General features: G+C 46.4%; 1 protein-coding gene across 6 annotated transcripts in view; it reads right to left on the minus strand.

The window, feature by feature from the left end:
* RUNX1 (RUNX family transcription factor 1) overlaps positions 1 to 20,510 on the minus strand; it is a 174,212-nt gene that overhangs the window by 20,073 nt on the left and 133,629 nt on the right. For 5 of the 6 annotated variants that reach the window (XM_075172226.1, XM_075172256.1, XM_075172246.1 and 2 more), the window contains one exon: positions 15,599 to 15,790. The exons of the other annotated variant lie outside the window; for it this stretch is intronic. In XM_075172226.1, the coding sequence (XP_075028327.1) occupies positions 15,599 to 15,790 (192 nt within the window). The remainder of the gene's footprint in view (positions 1 to 15,598; positions 15,791 to 20,510) is intronic. 6 annotated transcript variants of the gene reach the window in all.

Genomic DNA, 20,510 nt, shown 5'->3' on the forward strand with positions numbered 1-20,510 from the left:
TATGGCACTGACGGGTGGCAGCAGGACCTCTCCCCTGACTCCACCCTGAATCAGAGAGGCCAGAGGAGTACAGCCAGAGGAAGGAGGATTAAAAGGAAGATAAAGACGCACCTCCTTGTTCAACCCTTCTCCACAGTTGCAGGAGCGGGAGTGCTCAAGACATGCACTAGGTCCAGCTCAGCTTGCGTGTTCGCTCTGTTGGCCATATTTAAATGTTATACTGATTGATTTCAGAGCAGGCTAGATCTAAATCTGAAGGGCAAAAGATGCAGGCGGCACAAGCTTTGAAGTTAAAAGTGCTTCTCTCTTTAGTGCTACTGAAGATGCCAAGCAGAAGCTCAGCAAATCAACACAGACAGAAGCTGTTGCAGGGCTGAAGCCCCTCAGTAGTCCTTCCAAAGCCAGGTGCCAAAAATGAGACCCGTGAATAAGTAGGCGTGGGGCTTTGAACATGCAGGGCTCAGCCAGCAACGCCCCGGACACGCGCTCTCCATCAGGGGGGTCGGGGAGGGGTCTGCCCCGAACAGGGAGGAGACGCCTGTGGCACCCGTCAGGGCAGCGATGCCTGGGGGAGACCCGGGGGGAGCCTGCCGATGCCCCAACTCCCGTACGCCTCCCTGCCCCTTGTCCGGAGCTCTTCTTGCGGGGGACCCGGGACAACCAGGCTGCTCGGAAACACGCACTGCGGCCCCAAACTTTGTGTACCTACGTCCCGATCATAATTTCTGGTTTGTGTGCAGGTGGGTGCTACCAGAATGGGTGGAGTAAGGAATAACAGCGTTGAAGGAAAATTGTAATCCAGTATAGAAAAGAAGTGTCAACACATGTCAAATGTTGCAAAATGTCCCAGTGTGGAAGAAATAAAGTAATTCCCAGTATTAACCAACAAACAGCTGTTGTGTTGCCAGACTGAGGAAGATTTCTTTTTGGAACGGGAAATGTGTGATGTTTTATACAAATAACAGTTTTGTTTCACTTTCTGTATTAAACATCTTAAAAATTAACCTTTAATATACTAGACGCTCCGAACAGCTTGAAAAGTCTAGCTTGCTATAACCTCTTTTCAAATTACACCCTGTGACTGGCCTGTCTGCTCAGAAATATCATGTAAAATTATTGTTCTCTGTTAGCAGTTACGAACCTATGAAACACTGACACCTGAAAAACTTTTTAGAAACTTAGCTAAACTCCAGTGAACGTGCTGAGTTGAGCTGTTTTAGACAACTGTGGCATGGAGAGTAAGACCGCAAGTCATCATTATAAGCAAAAGGAACTTTTTCTCATTTAAGAAACTATCTCAAAGCTAAACATAATCGTGACATGTAAGCAAATATTGAATAATTATTCAAGTAAGAGTAAGAGTAAGACCAAACAAAGGCATTTACACTGAATGTAAAAATCCAATGCGATGGCAAGAAACAAGGTTATTGTAGGTTATAAATTGTTGCTTGGTCAGGGAAAAAAAACCTTCAGCAATTGCCCTAATGGAAATATTTTTTATGTCTACATTTTCACAGTTTCAAAAATTCGTAACATTTTGAAACAATTCATTTAAATTCCACCAGAAATTATATATTTGCTGTTGTTGTTTTGCAGTTGTTGATATTTTGGGACTGCCAGAGAAACAAAACAAAAACCCCCTTCATTTATTTGTGCAGCTCTTTAATCTGTTTAAATTAATATGCTGTATTACTCATTTTTTCCCCAACGTGATCCTAAAATGATCGCTTAGCTGCACTCACATTAGTCTCTCCTGCCAGTGAATTAAATATGAAATGGTTTATTCCCCCGTCCTCCAGCAGCTCTTCCCCCATCCTCACATGCTCATTTAGCCAGTCTGAACTTACAGATAAGCTGATGATGAGACACTAGAAGGCAAAACCAGACAATTACCTAGGCAAATGTTTGAAGGATTTGGGCCCTGCGGCAAAAATGCTGTTTACTGAAGACTGAAAGCGCCATTTCTACTTAGTACAAGCCAGTGTGTCTGAACTCAGCAGTGCTGGATAGTGGCCACCAGTGGACTCAGAGCAAGGTTTATAGGTGCAAGATAACATCACGCTCCCGTCTGCATTTCATCACCGCAGGGCCTTTTCCTGTATTCTTAAACAAAGGCATGCAAGTACCAACAGAAGTATACTTTACCATCTGTCTTTATATTCACTCATTACATAGTTAATCATTTATTTTTATGCTGAAGACCACCCCGACAAGGCGCAAGGGCAGATCTTCAGCTGGCCTAGCTGGTAGAGCAAGGCCAACTTACATTGGCTGAAGAGCTCTCTTTGGGTCTAATTCTGCACCTTTCAAAACTCACTGGATACCAGCAGGCTTGCAGTGCCTCACGCTCTCCTTTTTTCCTTCCTACTTTCCTCCTCGAAAGATGTTTTGGGGCAAAGAACGGAGACTGCAGTAAGAGTCAAGATGAGGAGGAAAGAGAACACAACAAATGCTGCGTTGCATTTCACACCACTCCTCCCACCCAGCCCTCCATCTACCCACTCCCATCTGCACGGCCCCGGCGATGCAACCAGAGATGGCGCTGGCAAAAATGGAGGAGACGGGGCTAGAAAGTGTAGAAGAAGGACATGGGGAAGCCGCTGAAGTGCACAGCCAGTCTTTCAGCTGGACGGGCGGACCCAGTCACTAACAGCAGGGCAGCAGTTCTGCGGACTCAGGAGGCTCAGTTAGCCTTTGCTGGTACATGGCAAACAGGAATGTGGGGAGACTCTGGACGGCCACTCTGCACTTCCAGGCTGTTTCAGCAGTAGGGAGCGAACTCCCGCTCCAAGGAAATGCTCAGCCACAAGCCTCCTGTCTGAGTTGGTGAAAAGTTGCCATTAATATAGTAAATGGAAAAAAAACCTGCACGGGACAGGTCTACAGCCCCTGCCACCCACTCTCAGCAAAAAGAAGGGTGCCACAGAAAGGGCAGGAAAAGACTCTAATTTAGGACCAGAAGTATCATCTGACCAGAACAGAGCTAGAAAACAAATCTGATTTCATTTTGACACAACACTTTAAAAGAAATAGCCAACATTAAAGTTTCCAGAGGATGCACATCTAAGACATCTGTGCAACAGAACTGGAGGAGGAAGACTGGATGAAGGGAGACCACAAGGGCAGTGATGGATGACCAAGACAAAGATCAGACTCCTGCCTTCAACTCGGGAGTGAATGGTGACAGGAGCCAGGCTGATCCTCCATCCAGGCTGAGCTGCTCCAGCGCCAGGAGGCAGAGGATCTCAGCCACGCTGGCATCCGACTCCAGCACCTTTCACAACCTCTGACATCTCAAGAAATGGCCCCAAAATGCTAGGTAAATGGCACAGGTGCTAGTCACATCGGTAAGAAGCTATTAATAGCGCTAACCCAGCTGGAGGTAAACTTTCCAGTAAGGGTGCGACAAACTAGGTGCCTATCTCCCATGCTTAATCCACCAGGCATGGTCCTACAGAGTAAGTTGCTGGAGACCAAGCCTTAATCACATTTAACTGCCAGGATTAAGCTATACTTTCCACTGGCTTTGTTTTGTAAATATATTTTCCCATAAAGAAAAGAGGGGCATGCTGCATCAAGGCATGGGGAACGTGTCTTGTGAGGAGACAGCATTTCCTCAGTCCTCCCTTTATTTTTTTTTCCTTCTTCTCCAAATGTGAAAAATAAGTTGTATGACAGCCTTTGGTGGAGATGTGTGCAACAAGGCCTTCATTGTCTCAGACAGGTGTGAGATTGGAATTGATTCAGCGCCAACAACCCCAGTATCAGAGCCAGCTCTGTGAGCTGAAAACATACACCAACCATCCAGTAATACCACTGCAGCCAGCCAGAGACTCAACAATTTAAGGCTTAACACACACACAACATAAATCAGATGAGGATGTACCAGCCAACCGTCAGCTTCTTGGGCAGATGCCTGCAGACCGTCTGTGCAGATCAGACCTTGCCTGTTTCGGTTATTGGAAACATTTTTTTTTTTTCATATAAAGATGAGAGGCTGGGTGGAGCAGCTAGCTCAGACACATCTACAGTTGCCCTATCTTGCCCCAACAGCCCTCCTTTGCTTGCTGTTTGGAGGCAGTCCTTCTTGTAAAGTCACTTTATTCCAAGTGCAGGAGGGAAGGAATTACATCTTGGGGAAATGTTTAATGTACAAATACAAAAATCACATGGACACGCACTCAGTATGCACCACCCTCATGAAACAAAACCGTTCCCTTCCATGGGAGTTTAGGAGGCTCTGAACATGATCAAACAAGCACAAGAATTAGCACAGCTGTTTTTCTTTCTTTCTTTCTTTTCTTTCTTTCTTTCTCTCTCTCCCTCTTTCTCTCATTCTCTCTCTCTTTCTTTCTTTCTTTTTTTTTCCCCCATGGATATATTTCCTTCACTTTTCCAGGAAAACCTGTTTTCACACTCTCTCTTCTCTGCCTCTACTTCTCTCACCTGCTTCAACCTAGTCCCTGCTCTACGTCTGGCCTCATTAGTCACCCCGGTGAGGGCAAGAGCAGGCAGTGCCGGTGGCCTCCCGCTCCTCCCCCCGGCTCCGGCACGTGCAGGGGAAGATCCTGCGTGGCACCCCGCCACCCTGGGCTCGGTCACCTGTGGGTGACCCACAGACGCGCTGGTGACAGCCTGGCCCTCCACCGTGCCCGAGGCACCTGGCGAGCCCTGCTCCGCCTGGGTTCTCCCTGTGCCCCGGCAGGTCAGTTTTAGCTGCCCTTGATCCCAGCTGCAAACCCTTCTCCCTTCTCCAGCTCCTCCGTCCTCGGGGAGCGCATGGGGCTCTGGCATTTCGTAACACAGACGGGCAGCACTCGCAGTCCCTTGCTGAGCGAAAGGGGGACCGACAGGAGGCTTCCCTGGGCCAGGGCTGGCTCCTGCGGGTCCCAGGCTGGTCCCCTGCCGCGTCCACCTGCAGGGCTTATCTGCTGGCCGGGCAATGGGAGAGGGCTTGCAAGGGTGGAGGCTGGGGAGTGCCATCAGCACAAGAGCCTGGCACCAACACCAAGTATGTGCTTAAAAGCTGAAGGAAGCTGAAAGAGAGCTTTTCAAAAAAGTATTTGCAGAGGAGGGGTAAAAATGACAATATGCTAGCGATCCGTTTGTATCTAGGTGAGCGTTAGTTGGCAAATCTTGGTTTACACTCACTTGAAATGTCTCCCTCCCTTTTGTGTGGTTCCTTTTCAAGTTAACACAAGCGTTCACTTTTATAAAGTATGCAGAGCAGAACTGTTTTCTGGTGGATACTTTCCCCCATGAACTAATTAATACTGAGTTTGAATTTGCAAATGGTTTTGCATGTAAAATTGCTCATGTATGTATAGCTCTCAAGGATATCAAAGAGACTATTCTTTTGAGCAGTTATTCACGTGCTTTACTGCAGAATGAGGATCAGCGTTTGGACTTGGGATTTTTAAAATTAAATATCCTTCAGTAACCTTATGCAATGAGAACTGAAACCATCATAAACACTACACTTGCTCAGCTAGCTGTAAATCATCATTAGACTAATAAAACAAAGCACCGCTTCTGACAAAACGTTGTCTTTCCTACAGTCTAAAGGACGTAGCAACTTACAGCAACTTCTCTGAACACTGGAAACTTAGCGATGAATAAAGCAGTGAATATATAACTTGTTGCTATGCAAAGGATTTTTGGTTTCGTTGGTTTTTGTTGGCAATGATCACCTGAACTTCATCTGCAGGAAGCTAAGGGAACTAAACTGGCCAAGTCATATCCAGAAGCTCTGATAATTGCCATTATTTAAAAATGCAAAGGATGTAAACGACAATGGTTTATATTCTAAAGCGTGCCTAATGATCCAGTTCCATTTTTGGGTACCCTATCAAAGACATGCACAGCGTCTCTTTTGCAGAAATCCAGGCTCCTTGAAAGTGCCTGGAGTTGAGCACCAAAACCTGGGAGCTCTCAGGACCGCCAATGTTGAACTGAGTATCTTGCCCAACACAGATAAACCAAGTAAACCTCTGAAACAGACCTTTGCATTTACTGTTGGAAATCCAGCCTACCCTGACAGCAAACCCACAATTTTTTAATGGATCTATTTCCTACGCTTTTGTTTTTCAATGCTTTTAAGAGAAGAGTTGTATAAATAGAATGAAAATGGTCAGATGGAGACGATCGTCTATTTGACTATATAATGTGCACTTCCCCACATAATTGATTGTTTTACCGAGCACATCCAAGCCCATTGTTCTTTGCATGTGAACAATCTCCATTTATAGGGGTCATAATATACTGAATAGACAGGGAAAACTTATAAATAAGTTTGCTAAGGGTGTACTGTGTACTCAGTCGTGTAAAAGGAGCCCTGTGAACCCTCTAACCACGTGGGATCATTAGAGAAGATCTGCTTGACGCAACATCTTGTTAAAGGCATGGCAGCGGAAGAGGCGAGGGCATGTCTGCACTTGATGCTTCCAAAGGAGCCCCCCGCCCCATGGATAAATCCCACTAGTGATGAAAGCGGAGACCGTGCCAGTCCTCCTGAATGCAAAGCCCCTTGGCTGCTATAAGCAGCGGTAGCCACTGCAGCCTCCTGCGGAGCTAGAGGGGTTGATTTCCCTCTGTCCAAATCTAGCCGTCCGCACCAACCCAGCCCATGCGGGCTCTGTATACTGAGGTGGGATTTTCGCCTCTGAAACAAACATTTGAACACTAACTTGTGTGCTAGTCTCCTCGTTTCCTCCTTTGTTTTCTAGATGGCAAACAGTAAGGGTATCTGTGGTCACTCTGCTCTAACCCCTCAGCATTTCAAGTTCGGAGAGGCTCAATTCAGTACTTGAGGGAAAAGAATACATTCAATTACAAAATCAAAGAGGTATCTTCTGGCACATGGGCACCATCAGCTGAATAATAAGCTCGTTTCAGTGGGTGTTTGTTTTTAGGGTAAGGAGCTCTTATTTATTTTTTGTTTGTTTTATTTACCATGGAAGGTAATTTGAGCTCTGGTATCAAAACATGTCATGTTCTGCCAAGAGGGGATTAAAGAGGAGAATGCTATGGAAAGAAACTGGGTTTGTCAGTAAAGAACTGAGAGAGATTTTATTTACTGGAGTTTTGCAATCAGTGCTTTTAATCTTCTTCACAATTGGGCCATTCAAAGGCCAAGAATATGCTTCAAGGGCCAGTGAGGAATAACCCCAAAACCAAGGAGTAGCTGCCTCAAATGCTGAAATGCTATCAAACACACGGCCACGCGTTGCCATCCAAAGTTCAGGACGGTGGAAGCACCTGCCTCTGGGGCAGGCAGGGATATTTGCTTTAGACATCTCCAGCACGCTGATGCCATAGGTGAGATTTAGCGCTGGGCAAGAGAAGCGGTGAGCCAGAATAAGGTGTTTCCATGGAAAAGTAAGAGATCCCGGTGACCCAGCTGATCTCAACAGCAGATAGAAAGGTCCCCTGAGGTACAGTGCATTTAAGCTGCCATCCCAAAAGATGCTGAGCCTTCTCAGTTGCCCCAGAAATGGGGAGGAGAGAAGAGCAGGCAGAGGCTCCACCTTGGAGGGGTGACTCCAGCACTGCCGTACCAGGAGAGAGCTAAAGGAGCAAGAAGTGAGCAAGAAGCGAGGCTGAGTAATTCACTCTTTCCTCTGGCGATGACAGTGACCGCCGAGAGACTAACACTAGGCTGGTAGCATCAGTGCAGGCACAAGGTTCCTGCACTGGGTCAGAGAGCGGCTCCACTTTTGCAATGACATAACGGAGAAGGGACTTTGGTGTACTGAGTCGAAGATGACAAAACAAAACAAACCAGAGAGGATCGCTGTGCAAGTTAAAAACTGAACGCGGGATACTTGTCCCTACCTGCAAGCTCTGTTTCTCTCAGCAGTATCCATCAGCTTGACGTTGTTCTCATGTGGTAAAAGACATGGACTGATGAATGAAAAATAAAACTGTGTCTGGGCACAAGCTGCCAAATTCTATAGGTGCCTAAAGATTCAGCTAGACAGCTAGAGAGATTTCCAAAGGCATCTCCGTAGCTGTCACTGATTTCTTTGGGGCTTAGGTGCTTGGGCACTATCAAAAATCTTGCTAAGGGACCTTTCTGGTGTGCTAAGTTTTCCTAAATACTTTGTATAAAATCAGGCTCCAAATAGCTTGCCAAAAGATATGCAGAATGACTTTGACAAGCCTTAGAACAAAATACAGTTCTCTAAATACCTCGATTTCTGCTTTAAAACCAAGATTTCCTTTTCTTTAGTTAAAGTCATCCTTTAGGATGCTGAGGACAAAAGGGAAAAAAAAAAAACAGAAGGAAAATTTGTGTAAGTGGAGATGTTGCTCGGGACTGTGAACATACTTGTTGCCTTATCTACTGCTTTTTTAATCCCAGGAAGTGCCAGGCAATTGGAATATGAAGATTGGTATCTTTTAAATATATCGACACTTGGAAATCTTCTGGATTAAACACCATTACATAACTCTTTCCATTAGTGCCCTAAGTTGATGAAAAAGCTAAACAATTTCAAGCCCTTTTTTTTCTAGAGTTGAATGTGAGGAGGCAGGGGAGGCTCTTGAGCAAGGCTTATGCCCCGGAGCTGGGCGTGCTGCCTGCAACACGGGCTCGTCTTGAGGAACTGGCTTCCTCACCTCGCTCTGCCCCGAGTGGGAACAGTCGGAGGAGGCACGAATCTGTGGCTGAAGGGGATGAATCCTCGAGGTGCACGGAGGGGGCGGCAGGACAGATTCCTGCCACCCTCAAATGGGAAAAGCCTTCCCCTTAGCAGGCGAAGCGCGAGGTCTCCAGTGCCGGTGCTGGAGAGCTGGCTGAGCTCCATCCCCGATGGGACTTGTTCAGAGAACTGCTGAAGACCTGGTGGTCCAAGTGGGAGTAAGGAGGCAAAGGTGTTATCTTGTCGCTGAGATCTAAAAGAGCAAAGAGTTGAGAAGACCCCTGAGCCTCCTCCTGCCTGTCCCGGAGGATGAAATGTCCCTCGTTTCACCGCGGTGAGGCAACAGGTGCGGAGAACTGATCAAATGGAAGAAAATATGGGCCCAGAGAGCATCTCCTGGGCCCTGCAGCCCAGCCACATCTTGTGTTCTGCACTTACATAACAGAGCAAGATCCGTCTTAAATTACGTCTTTCTGTCTCTAATAGCCCCCTGGAAGGCTGCCAGGGCTGCTCTGATACCTCGGAACCATCTTCTAATTTCCAGTCTAAATTCATTGACGGTCAGTTTACAGAATAACCACTTGTTCTCGAGCCAACACTGTCCTTCGGTGCAAATGGTTCTCCTCCCTCCCCAATGTTGAACCTCTCTGCTGTGTTTATGGACTGTAATTATCTTCCCTCCCAGCCTCTGTTTCGGCACGCTGAATAAACCCGGCTATGCTAATCTCTTCTTTAAAGTAAGGTCTTTATTCCTCTTGTCATACTAACAGCCCCGCTTTCCACCCCCTGCCACTTGAATTAATTTTTCTTGAACACTGGATAATCATTACTTCATCTGGACCTCAGAGGAGATTTTTCTAAAACTTTCTATACTGCTATTAATACAGTATCGCGCCTATGGTATCTCAAAATGGCAAAACTGGTGGCCCTCTCCTGGCAGGGAAGGAGGGAAGAGAGGAGAGTTCTAACGCCGGATGGAGGGAATTCCTTGGGACCGCTCTCGTTCCTGGGCTACTGCTGGATATCACCACCCCTCTCGTGTGTCACAGCACAACCAGCCTGCAGATAAGCAAAGTCTTGGCAGAGATAACGTGTCACGGTAACAAAATTTTATCCCTGTCAAAATCAGAATTTGGAGAGAACCCAAATGGCGTTATGAACTTTACAAATCAAATGGAAGACACGCCTCGTGCTGTAAGGAGCCTATTTCCACATGGGATGAAATGACTGAGCAAAAAACGATGTTGAGAGCTGGAGCCAAGAAAAAATGGACACTATGAAGCTGCAGGTTGTTTAGTTGTATCATGCACATCTTGTGTATATCTTTACCAGACTGATATTTTCTGGTCTATACGATATATTTTGAATATACTATAACCTCGCAAACATTCTCCAAGATACAAATACGGAGGGTGTTAGTTTCACAGCAAAATGGGAAGTCTCACTTGGCCAGAAACGCCACACAACTTACTTTTGTGCTTCCGCAGATGGCAGGAGTCACCTTTCTGCTGCTCCCTTTTAGTTCATGCTTTAGAGAAAACTTTCTAAGACATGCCCCAGTTTGGTCGATGCAAGTAACTGGACAAAAATGGGAGCACCTGTGCCTGCAGAGCTACAGGATGGATTCAAAAACCCTTAAATAGGAGTCTTATATATATTTGTTAGTAGGGGACATGAAAGAGGAGGGATTTTTCCCCAGAGTGGCCTTCTATTAGACTGACTGAAAGAAGAATTGTTTTGTGCATGCTAATCCAGTTCACATGCTTGCGTGCTCATCTCTTCGGAGGGAAGCTGGTTTATGACATGATAAATAGTCAGCAGGGTGAGTCTGCTGCTAATGACACTGTACCCCTTAAAAAGAAAAACTGCTGAGGTTACTCATGGCATTATATGAAAGTATTATGAGCTGAGCAATAACTGTGAATCAAAGAAACATATTGTACTTCCAGTAAAAAGATATTTTCTCCCTATAAAATTTCCTTTCTGAAAGACCCAGTTGGAACCCTTCCAGCTAAACAGATTTGGTTTGCAAAATATTTTGGGAAAACATCACTATTTCAACAAACTTCCTGTGACCTCCCGGTGGCTGCGGCACTCGAGCTCTGGGTCCACACCATCGAGGTGGCTTCACCTCCTTCCTTTTCCCCACGCAGGAACTATTTGGTGGCTACTGGCATTGAAAGGAGGGGAAAGGAGAAAAAGCATCCCTCCCCCTCACCCGAAGCGGGCTCCCGGCACGCATTCAGCATGGCCTGGATTGGCCGCCCACCCCAGGAGACGGGCGATGGAGGGGAGCTCCATCAAAGGGGATCTCCCCTGGCTGCTAGCAAAACATATGCGACCTGGCTCGTGGTGGGGAAACTGTACTCCGGGGCTGGGGAGGAGGGTTCCTGCACATCCAGAAGAAGTGCCGGAGCCAGGCAGCCTGGCAGCCCTGGCCGTGCCGATTGGAAATGACGTACCCGCTGCCAGCTCTGCCCACGCTGCCCGCGCTGCCCACCGGCGCGACTCACCCCCCGCTACTCCGCCGGCCGGGGGAAGGCAGGAGCGGTGCCGATAGGAAGGGTGCCAAGCTCAGGCGGCACTCGCTCGACATTCCGGGGAGTGTATTTTGGGATGGAGAGGTCAGGTGGTTAATCAAGTGGAAACGGGATGATACGCCGTTAAAGCGCCATGTACTCGCTCTGCAAGCACGCCGGGTTAAGGAAAGACGGGGAGACGCAGATGTGTCCAAAGAGAACGTAAAAATATCGGCATTTAGCGTATTGCACAACAGAAAGAGTTGGCGAGCCCCTAATCTTGAGAGCCTGTTTATCTGTTTTGGCAGGGAGCTACGAGCGCGTCAATCCGGATTCTCAAAAGCGCCTGAAAACTGCATTTTGCCGCAGCAAAACGCAGAGGCAGAATGACAGCCCTGTCAAAACCCGCTCTGAAACGCTGCTCTGTGAATGCTTCTAACTCTATTAACCTACGGCCTATTAAGCTGATTTAAAAGTGGAAATATTAAAAATCGGGGCAGGATACAGTCATAGTAGGAACAAAGCCATTTTAAATCCCCGGGCTTAAACGCCGCCCTTGACTCCACTCCTGTGTTTCACCAGTTCATGGGAACCCTGATAAACTTGGGCTGTTTTTGGTGGAACGAGATTACGATAGCAAGGACCTTGAAATGTCTCTTAAACAAAGCGTATTGCACCTGGAGGAAGACAAAAGGCTGGCTTGTAACAAAATAATCTCTCAGTCGTTATGTTTCGTGCTAACTCAAAGAGCTGATCTTTAAATGATCTCTCTTGCTTTGCTATCGGTGCTAATTCTGCTGCTTCGCTTAAAGATCTGTCAGCAATTTTATTACGGCCTCTTGTTTCCAGGGATTTTTGACTTGGTCATAAAAGCATGGTCCCAGCTGAAACTTAACATATAAGGTTACAAAATCAAAAAAAAAAGGAAAGAAAAAAAGCAAGCGAGCAAATTCAGATATTTTTAAGGCTATAAAAGCGTAAAAAGAACCAGAAGCACATAGCTTAAAGTGATTACAATGATTGTTTGATTTCCCTAGACAGAAGAAATAGGTTTATTTTATTTATTTGTTTAACCTATGGGTAATTAATAAATCACCAGTTGGAAACATTGTTTGGGCTAATTTGGAAAAAAAAAAATGAACTTATTTAATTGCACATGTTTTTGGATTATATTCCTAACCCCACTAGTTAGAAATTCATTTATGCAATTTATTAACTCAACGTTAGTGCCTCCAAAAGAATACCTTCTCAGCCTGATGACTTATGCATGTAAAATATTTCTACTGGACCTGAAAAAAATGATACTGTAAAGGAATCACATAAATTTGTATTTATGTAAAACTCTTGAATTACAGATCTACCCAGTCTGGTTAACATTAACCACTGGAAAATCAGTAATTATGTATTTAGTATCTGGTTCAGGCTGGTGTTAGAAGAAACTCAACCATAATATATAGATAGATGTATTTATAGTTATTATATATAAAAATTTAAATGCTCATCAAGGGTCTTAAACTTTTTAAACAACACCCCAGCACAGTTCTCGTGGCTCTGCCTATTTTCTTTTCCCCTCTGTACAAAGGAAGAGGTGAGTTAAGGTTGAAGCGTTGGCCGGGTTTGGAGCTTTAACTGAATTTCCTTACTCTGTGCGTGTAGGTCAAATCCTTTGACATTATACGCCTGGTACTGGCACAAAGTAATCTTTCAACTTAAACCATGTGTGATATGGTGGAAGCTTTTTCTCCCCTTCTGTTCCCCTTTGGTCTGTGAATTGGCTATGGTTAGATCTTTTAAATGAACAGGTGTACTTTCTCCCTCCTTGTGATATGAAAGAAGCATAAAACTCGATTATAGCAATTTATGGTCTCTTAACTTGCTTGGACTTGTATCCATGACACAAGCAGCTTTATGCTCAAACTCAAGACTTGGTAAAATAGGAAGTTAAAATTAACCTCAATCCTTTTATAGATGAAAACCTCAACAAATAAACAGTGGTTTAGTGGCATGGCAACCTGCCCCTTTAAATCCAAGAACTAGTCTCAGATATCTATTTTAAGTTAGTTTTGTTTTTTAAAAAAAGATAATTGGACTTGGATGAATAGAGGAGTAGCCTGTGACTCATACTGGTGTGAGTTAAAGCAAAGTTTAATGCTACTACTTGGAAGTTAGCAATGTATGGGATTTTTATGCCTTATTTTATGCCTATATAAAAAACACTCTGTGCTCTCTTCAGTAAGAGAGTTTCAACAGAAGTGTTTCAGGATGCTAAGATGTGCAGATAGGTATGGTGATGCTATGGGGCAGGTCAGAAGTGTCTCGTTTTTAGGGGCCTGTGTTCTGAAATGTAGCGCTGTTTATCAAAAACAAAAAACAAGAAAATATCCCGACTCCCTAAAGGTCACAGACAAGATCAGCCTGAAAACCAATCATCCTTTGAGCACAGGAAAAAATGATGGTGCTGGAGCTCCTTCCCACCCTAGCCCTCTTCCCCTGCCATGATAGCGTGACCCTGAAAAGACGAGCCCTAGAAATTAAAAGGCGCCTGCAGCAGAGACAGTCCCAAATGAGGGAGGCTTCAGTTTAGGACTTATTTTACTGATAGCGACTGCAAGCCTCAACAAGTTGCTCAATGGATAATGTGCACATTTCGGAGGCAGAGGAAAAGGGGAACTGGGAGAAAGCGGCCCGAGAGGTGAAGAGGAGGGTATCAATGAGGAAACGTCAGCAGTTCGATTGCTACCCTTTTCTGAGCTACATCCGCAGGTGAAATGCATTAAAATCTTGTTTGCAAAGAGCAAAGCAGAGCAATGTACTAAAACTATTTCTGAAGAGAGTAGCTGAATCCCCGGCCGAGCGTGAAAAGCCTATCGCTCTGAAGTCGTACAAGCAAGGGACCTTCACAGGGAACCAGGGAAGAGGGATACTTGACGTTAAACCTGATACCCTGCTAAGCATATAGTGTTCCCAAGAAGCTGAAGAATGCAAGTCTGCAACCGATACCTCCACCCACGTAGCCGCTGGCTGCTGAGCAGCCATAATAACGTGTGCGTTTTCTTTTATAGGAACGGAGCTGTGCGCAGGAGAAACACAACGTGGTTTGCTCTGCAAATCAGAAAACTTGAGGAGACTGCCAGGGGCTGGGAGAGGTGCAGGACTGGATCCTTCGCCTGAGCTGACCTGGTGTGGCTCCAGGGAAGGAAGGAGCTGTGCAGTCCTTCCAACTGTCTTTTTGCCTGCCTCTTTCTACAGTGCGGCCCATGGCAATGTGTTGATTTATAGCCCATGCTTCTCAAAAATGCCCACTTCTGCTCACAGCGAAGTCAATGGCAGATTTGCAGTAGATTTCACTAAGTCACTAAGACTTCACTAAGTTTCCCAAGCCCTGGGAATAAAAGGATGTAACAAGCGTTTGCCTTAGGTAAGTGATAACCTTTTCTGCATGCAACAAATTGTACCCTCGTTTTAAAAATAAATGCCGAAAAAAGAACTTATTCCAATTGGCGGTAACTATTGCTCCCCAAAACCCCAGCAGAGAACCTCGACTAAGGCCATTTCTTTCTGGCAGGAAGAATAGAGGAAAACTCCATTAGGAGCAGTGCTCGCTAAAACTAATACTGTCCCGCACCCCCCCTTTAGGTGCATCTCACTATGAATCTGCATTTTGATACGGTTTTGCAGACTGTTTAGTGACCTGATTCACTGCTCACTGTGTTCCAGCTGATCCCAGGGACAGAGCTGGTTTTAGCAGGGATAGATTCAGCTTTAGCAGTGGCAGATAAGATGTCAAGCTAGATGACTTGGTTTCATCGGCACCATCTGAGCCTGATCCTCAGAGGAAATCAGACTCCTGAGTCATCATTTTGCAGGTTTTTGTTCAAATAAAACCCACTGGATAACCACCGGCCACAGAAATACTCTCAAACCAGCCTGCCCATATTAACGTCTTAGCACTAAGAGGTCGTCTTCAGGGGACAAAGCACTTCTTTGCAAAGCTTTCTTTGCCACTGCCTTCCTGGGAAATGTCAAAGCAAGGCATTGACGGTATTTCTCTCTCATTCAAGCACACAATTGATAAATATCCATCGGGAAATACACCTACACATAGAAAAAGGCCTGGCATAACGCATCTTTGCAAGAAAACAACAACTTTCAAGATGTTATGGTTCTAGCATAGGTGAGGTTACCAAACACCATGAGCTGTACTGACACCAGGAAGACAAGACAGTACAGACCCCTTAAAAGCTGTCAGGTCTTTAGAAATACAGACGTATGTTAGGAAGCCCCTCCTTTCACTCATTAAAGGCTCTCACTCGTTAAAAGCGGCCAAGGAGAGTCCAGAAGAGATGGAGGGATGAGGGGCAGCGCCTGCGAGCCCCCGCGCTCCACAGGCTGGTGGGGTGGAGGTGGGCGAGCGGGGGGAGGATTTCAGGTACTTACCCTGAATCTGACTCTGAGGCTGAGGGTTAAAAGCAGTGGTGTGGTTCAAGGAGGCTCGTGGGTTGGGTGTGGGGGCTGGGTGGTGTGGGCTGACCCTCATGGCCGTACGACGCAACTGCTCCAGTTCACTCAGGCGCTCTGAAAAGGACAAGCTCCCGGGCTTTGTCTGCTCATCTATTTTCTGACGATGTCCTATTGTGGGAGGGGGGGGAAAAAGATCAGAAAATCTCACTGATACATGAGGTCTGTTGATTTATTTTCTTTTTAAAATTTTTTTTCTTTTTTTTAACCCCTCATCCACTGGCAAAGTACCTAACCAGCTAGTGGCCGTCTGAAATTAAACTGAAACCACCTCTCCGCAAGAACAGGAGACACAAGCAAGTCATGCATTGTAACCGTATCGCAGGGCAGCCCGAGACATGGCCTAGTCTGAAGAACCAGATCCACTGAAAATTGCAGTGCCTTCTTACACCTCGCACTGGGAGAGGAGGTGTTTTTAAAAGGAGGATGGTCTGCAAGGGTGAATAAAAGGAGGAACTTCTAGTGGCCCCTGTGCTAAACCTGCACTGGAGTAACTCATGAAAAATTCAATCCCAGATTGTCATAAGGTACCATAATCAGACAAGTACTATGGAGCTATAAAATAACCAACCCAAACAAATCCCATTTTTTGATCCTTTAGCAATGGATTTACAGACAGAAATAGGAAAGAAACACCAGAAGCTTGCAGAATTGCAACTGGAGTAAAGAAGTCTCTCTAAGTGGCATCAGGAGCTTCAAAAAGATGAGGTGCCACCAGACATCCAACTATAAGAGAGTAGATGCTGACATTACAGCATCGGCCAGCACGCAGCAGACTTGGCCGGCAGTCCCCAGGGCAGCCCTTGGAGCACGGTCCCCATGAAGCTCCGGTGCTGTGGCCCCGCAGGGCTGGGAGGGGACAGGGAAGGTGCTGGAGAGGTCCAGCTCCAGTGCAGCATCGAGGCACATCCAGATTCAGCTGGAAGGGTAGAGACGTATCTCATCACGGGCAGGACTGGTTTCAAGATAAGCCTTAGCTATCTGCCACGAGAGGTATGCAAGGACTAAGGTAATGCATTTCTAACTGTTGCCTGTGGCCGCTCTCTGCTCTGGGCTCCTTTGTGTGTCAACCTGCAACCACAAAGACTGCATACAGAGCATACAAGAGGGATGTCTCGTCTGCTGGAGCACTTGCTCCTCCGGCAGGCAGCAAAAAAGCACGAATTTTAAATCCTCTTTCACAGAATCATAGAATAGTTTGGGTTGGAAGGGATCTTCAAGGGTCATCTAGCCCAACCCCCCCTGCCGTGGACAGGGCCATCTTCAACTAGATCAGGTTGCTCAGAGCCCCGTCCAGCCTGACCTTCCACCCTCTTAAGAGTTAACCTATTGCCACGACTTTGCAAACCACTTTTGTGTCCATTGCTTTCCAGCCCTATGAGATATACTTCAAAAGTAGGGTATCTTATCCTGGAAGGCTGCTGACACTACGCTTTGGGGCTGAAACGGAAACCTCCCTAGCAGACTTGTGTTTGGTGAAGTGTCTGAAATGGCATGGTTCAGCAACATTCCCAACCAGGTGGAATCAAAACTTTCCTTTCTAATTTTCCCCCCATCCCCCAATAGGGCTTTTTCTTCTGAAAGATCACAGAAAACAGCCCTTCAGCAGAACGCCCAAAAGCAGACTGCCTCTGGCACACAAGTTCTCCTTTGGAGTAGGATCTCCAGCTCCAAAAATGCAATTTTCATACCTTCTGCTTGGGGACTTTCTGTGGAACAGTGAATGTCATCGTCCCTCCTTTTCCCCCAAACCCAAACCCATTTTTGCACTTTAAATTTGTCTTAAGAATCAGCTGCCTCGTGAATCTTTGTGGCTTATCCCTTCCCCTTTCTTCCTTTAGGGCACTGTTACCCGGACAGGAATGCACATCACATCTCTAGCCCAGAGCTCAAACATCTTTTTTACTACTTGTTCTCTTGAAGAAGGTGGCATTATTTTTGGTTTCTGCTGAACACCATAGTTTACTGTCTATCTGCTCCCGATTTTAATTTTCTTGTTGTGAAGAGTTGCCTTCTGCAGCTTTCTTTGCATCTCCATCCTCCCCACAAGGAGGTGGCCAGTGCTGTTCCTATGGTGAGTCCTCTCAACTCACGGCTACAGCAGTGAAACAGACTGGCACAAAACTCCTGAAAATAACCCACCGTGCCCTATTCCACACATCCCTGTAGTATTTAATACATAAACATTCATAAACATCTAGCTTCCAATTTTGAGTATCAGTGAATAAGCAGAAAAAGATCTCTGAAGAGCTCTGTATGCCCCTTACTCTACAGAGCACTCTTTCAAGGCACCCTAACAGCTCAATCAAGACACAGGACCATTTTATGCACTAAAAGGAAAAATGTGCATTTAAAAGCAGTTCCCAGTAGCTGCATTTCTAAAATTAAATTTTATAACTCGTATTATGGTTCCAAATCGCAGTGGCTCAGTGTTTCTTCCTGTTGCCAGGCCCTTTGGCACAGCTTGAACTGTCTCAGATTCCACACTGTGCTGTAAATTATCCCAAGAGGGGGGAAAAAAAATTAAAATATAAAAAGACATATTATATAGTAGCGGTTTCATCATTAAAGAGTCCCATTAAGGCTTCCAAAAAAAAAAAAAAGGAGGCGAGAAGAGAAGAAAGATGAAAAAGACTTTTATCTGACATTCTGGTTGGTCAAGAGCAAAGGCTTCATTTGTCAGCAGTGCAAAGCTGGATGCTGCCTCAAGCCTTGGGCTTCTAACGCTGGACTTGAACGCAAACATGCGGAGTCATACAAGATGTGTAAAATACCTCATACATTTGGATTATTTTAAGCTTCAGCAGGCTCAACCCAGGGCTTGCAGAGCCAAGAGCCAGGTCCTTCCAAATCCATCCCCCCGATGTAATTTATTCCTAATTTCAAATTCCGCTCAGACATCATCTGCTTTTAAGTGAGTGCACCAATGCCAAGTTTGACCTCCTGCTACCCTACTTTCTCCTCCTACCTTCCTGGTGCTGCTCTCCCCGCATCCCGAGTTTTGCGGCCAAAAACCCAGCGGCCCGGCAGTGCAAGCCGGTGTGCTAGCAGCCTTGCGCGGAGATGAGCGGTTCCTCTGAAGCCAACAGGACAGGGGCTGCATTAAAGCCGGTGAGGCAAGAATTAACTTTCCCCTTTGAATCCAGCTCAGGCACTAAATTTGTGTCGAGCTGACACAATGCCAGGCAGGGCAGACAAACCCGAGCTTGCTCTGAACTACCCAGCTCACAGGCAGCAAGCAGGGCAAATTAACCCAGGCACAGCACCCTCCTGAGGTCACCGCGGGGCACCCCATTCCCAGGCCAGCTCCCTCCGAGCTGATGGGAGTATCTCTGCATGTCTCCATCGTGCATCCACCAGGCAAAACTCCTGGACCCCCCCACCCAGCCCTGCGCTGCCCCAGATCATCCTGCTGAACCCGAGAGCTGCCTCATCCCTTGGGCTTGTGGAAATCCCACTCGCGTCAATGCATTTGGGGAGGAAAGACCAACGCCAGCAGGTTCCTTCTGAGGGGAACTCTGCTGTTGTTTTCATCCGTATGTTGTAATTTTTGGTGGGAACTACCTAGAAACAACGTCAGGCAATTGTCACCTCAAGATGTAGCTCCAAAAGTGGCTCTCCCCTGCCCCCCACAATCAGAAGAGCTATTTCACCTTTTCTCCTTTGCTGACTGCTGCAGGTAGCAGCACAGAACCTGTTTTGCATGAAGGTCTGCAGCAGGAAAGTAAAGAACTGTGTCAGAAAAATGTAACAAATATAAATGGTCTTCCCAAGCCACTAAAAATGCACAAGCAGAGCTTTGCTAGGGTGACTTGTATTTTCATGTTTATTAGCTTTACTTTGAAGTTACCCTCTAAACACCTTGCTTAAAGAGCAGGCAGGTTATCCTCGGCTCACCCCCATAAAGCCCAGGACTATTATTATCCCCCTTTTATAGGTGGAAAACTGAATGACGGAGAAATGAGGTGACTTGCCCGTGGTCAGGCAGTGACCCTGTGGCAGACGCTCGTCTCCCAGCTCAGCACGGTGACCACAAGCCCAGGCTTTCCCTTCGCAGGAGAGCAGCATGATGCAGGATGAAAAAGAGCAGCGGGAAGGCGCTTGGAAACTGGTGTGGCTCTGCTGAGCCGGCAGTTTGGCCACGAGGATCTGCACGAGACTTTTGCAAATCAGCTGGGACTTTATGGGCATCAATCAAAAATCCAGCTGTTGAATGAAGAAGACCTTGGCCCAGAGCTCACAGAGAGAGACGGCTTGCCACGAGACAGCACTGCTGTCCTCTTTCCCTCCCCACGTCGTCATACTTTTTGTCAAGCATCAATGTGTGGGTACTAGCAGAGGCAAGAAAAGGGCAGCACCTTTTTCCCTTGGGTTGCAGGGTCAGTGTTTGACACTGGAATAAACAGGACTTCCAGCCTGCTTGGCTAAACCACAGGGTTTGGGGGCTTTTGGACATTTTTTTAACTTATCCCTTTCAAATACTGTCTCAGGGAGGCCAGGTGGATTTTTTTATGCAGAATATTAAGCGAAGAAGGCAGAGAAAACATTAGCTTTTCCGATACTTTTACAGCAACGCAACATGAAAGTGCTTTCCCTCTTAATGGGAAGGAAACACAGTTTTATAGACTTTAAGAGACTGTGGAGCACTCAGCTTGGCCCGCGGCCATCTGGTTGGGGCTCTGGATGTGGAAACAACAAGAACAAAGTGCCTTGGTGGCCCCCATTTTTGTGCACGTGAGGCAATGGTTGGGAATGGTTGCTCGGTCTGGGTTTCACACTGCAGCCGGCCCCACAGAGGTGACAGCAGCGCTCCAGGTTGCCTCGACGTGCC

The sequence above is a fragment of the Calonectris borealis genome, chromosome 1, assembly GCF_964195595.1.
Source record: "Calonectris borealis chromosome 1, bCalBor7.hap1.2, whole genome shotgun sequence".
Taxonomy (NCBI): domain Eukaryota; kingdom Metazoa; phylum Chordata; class Aves; order Procellariiformes; family Procellariidae; genus Calonectris; species Calonectris borealis.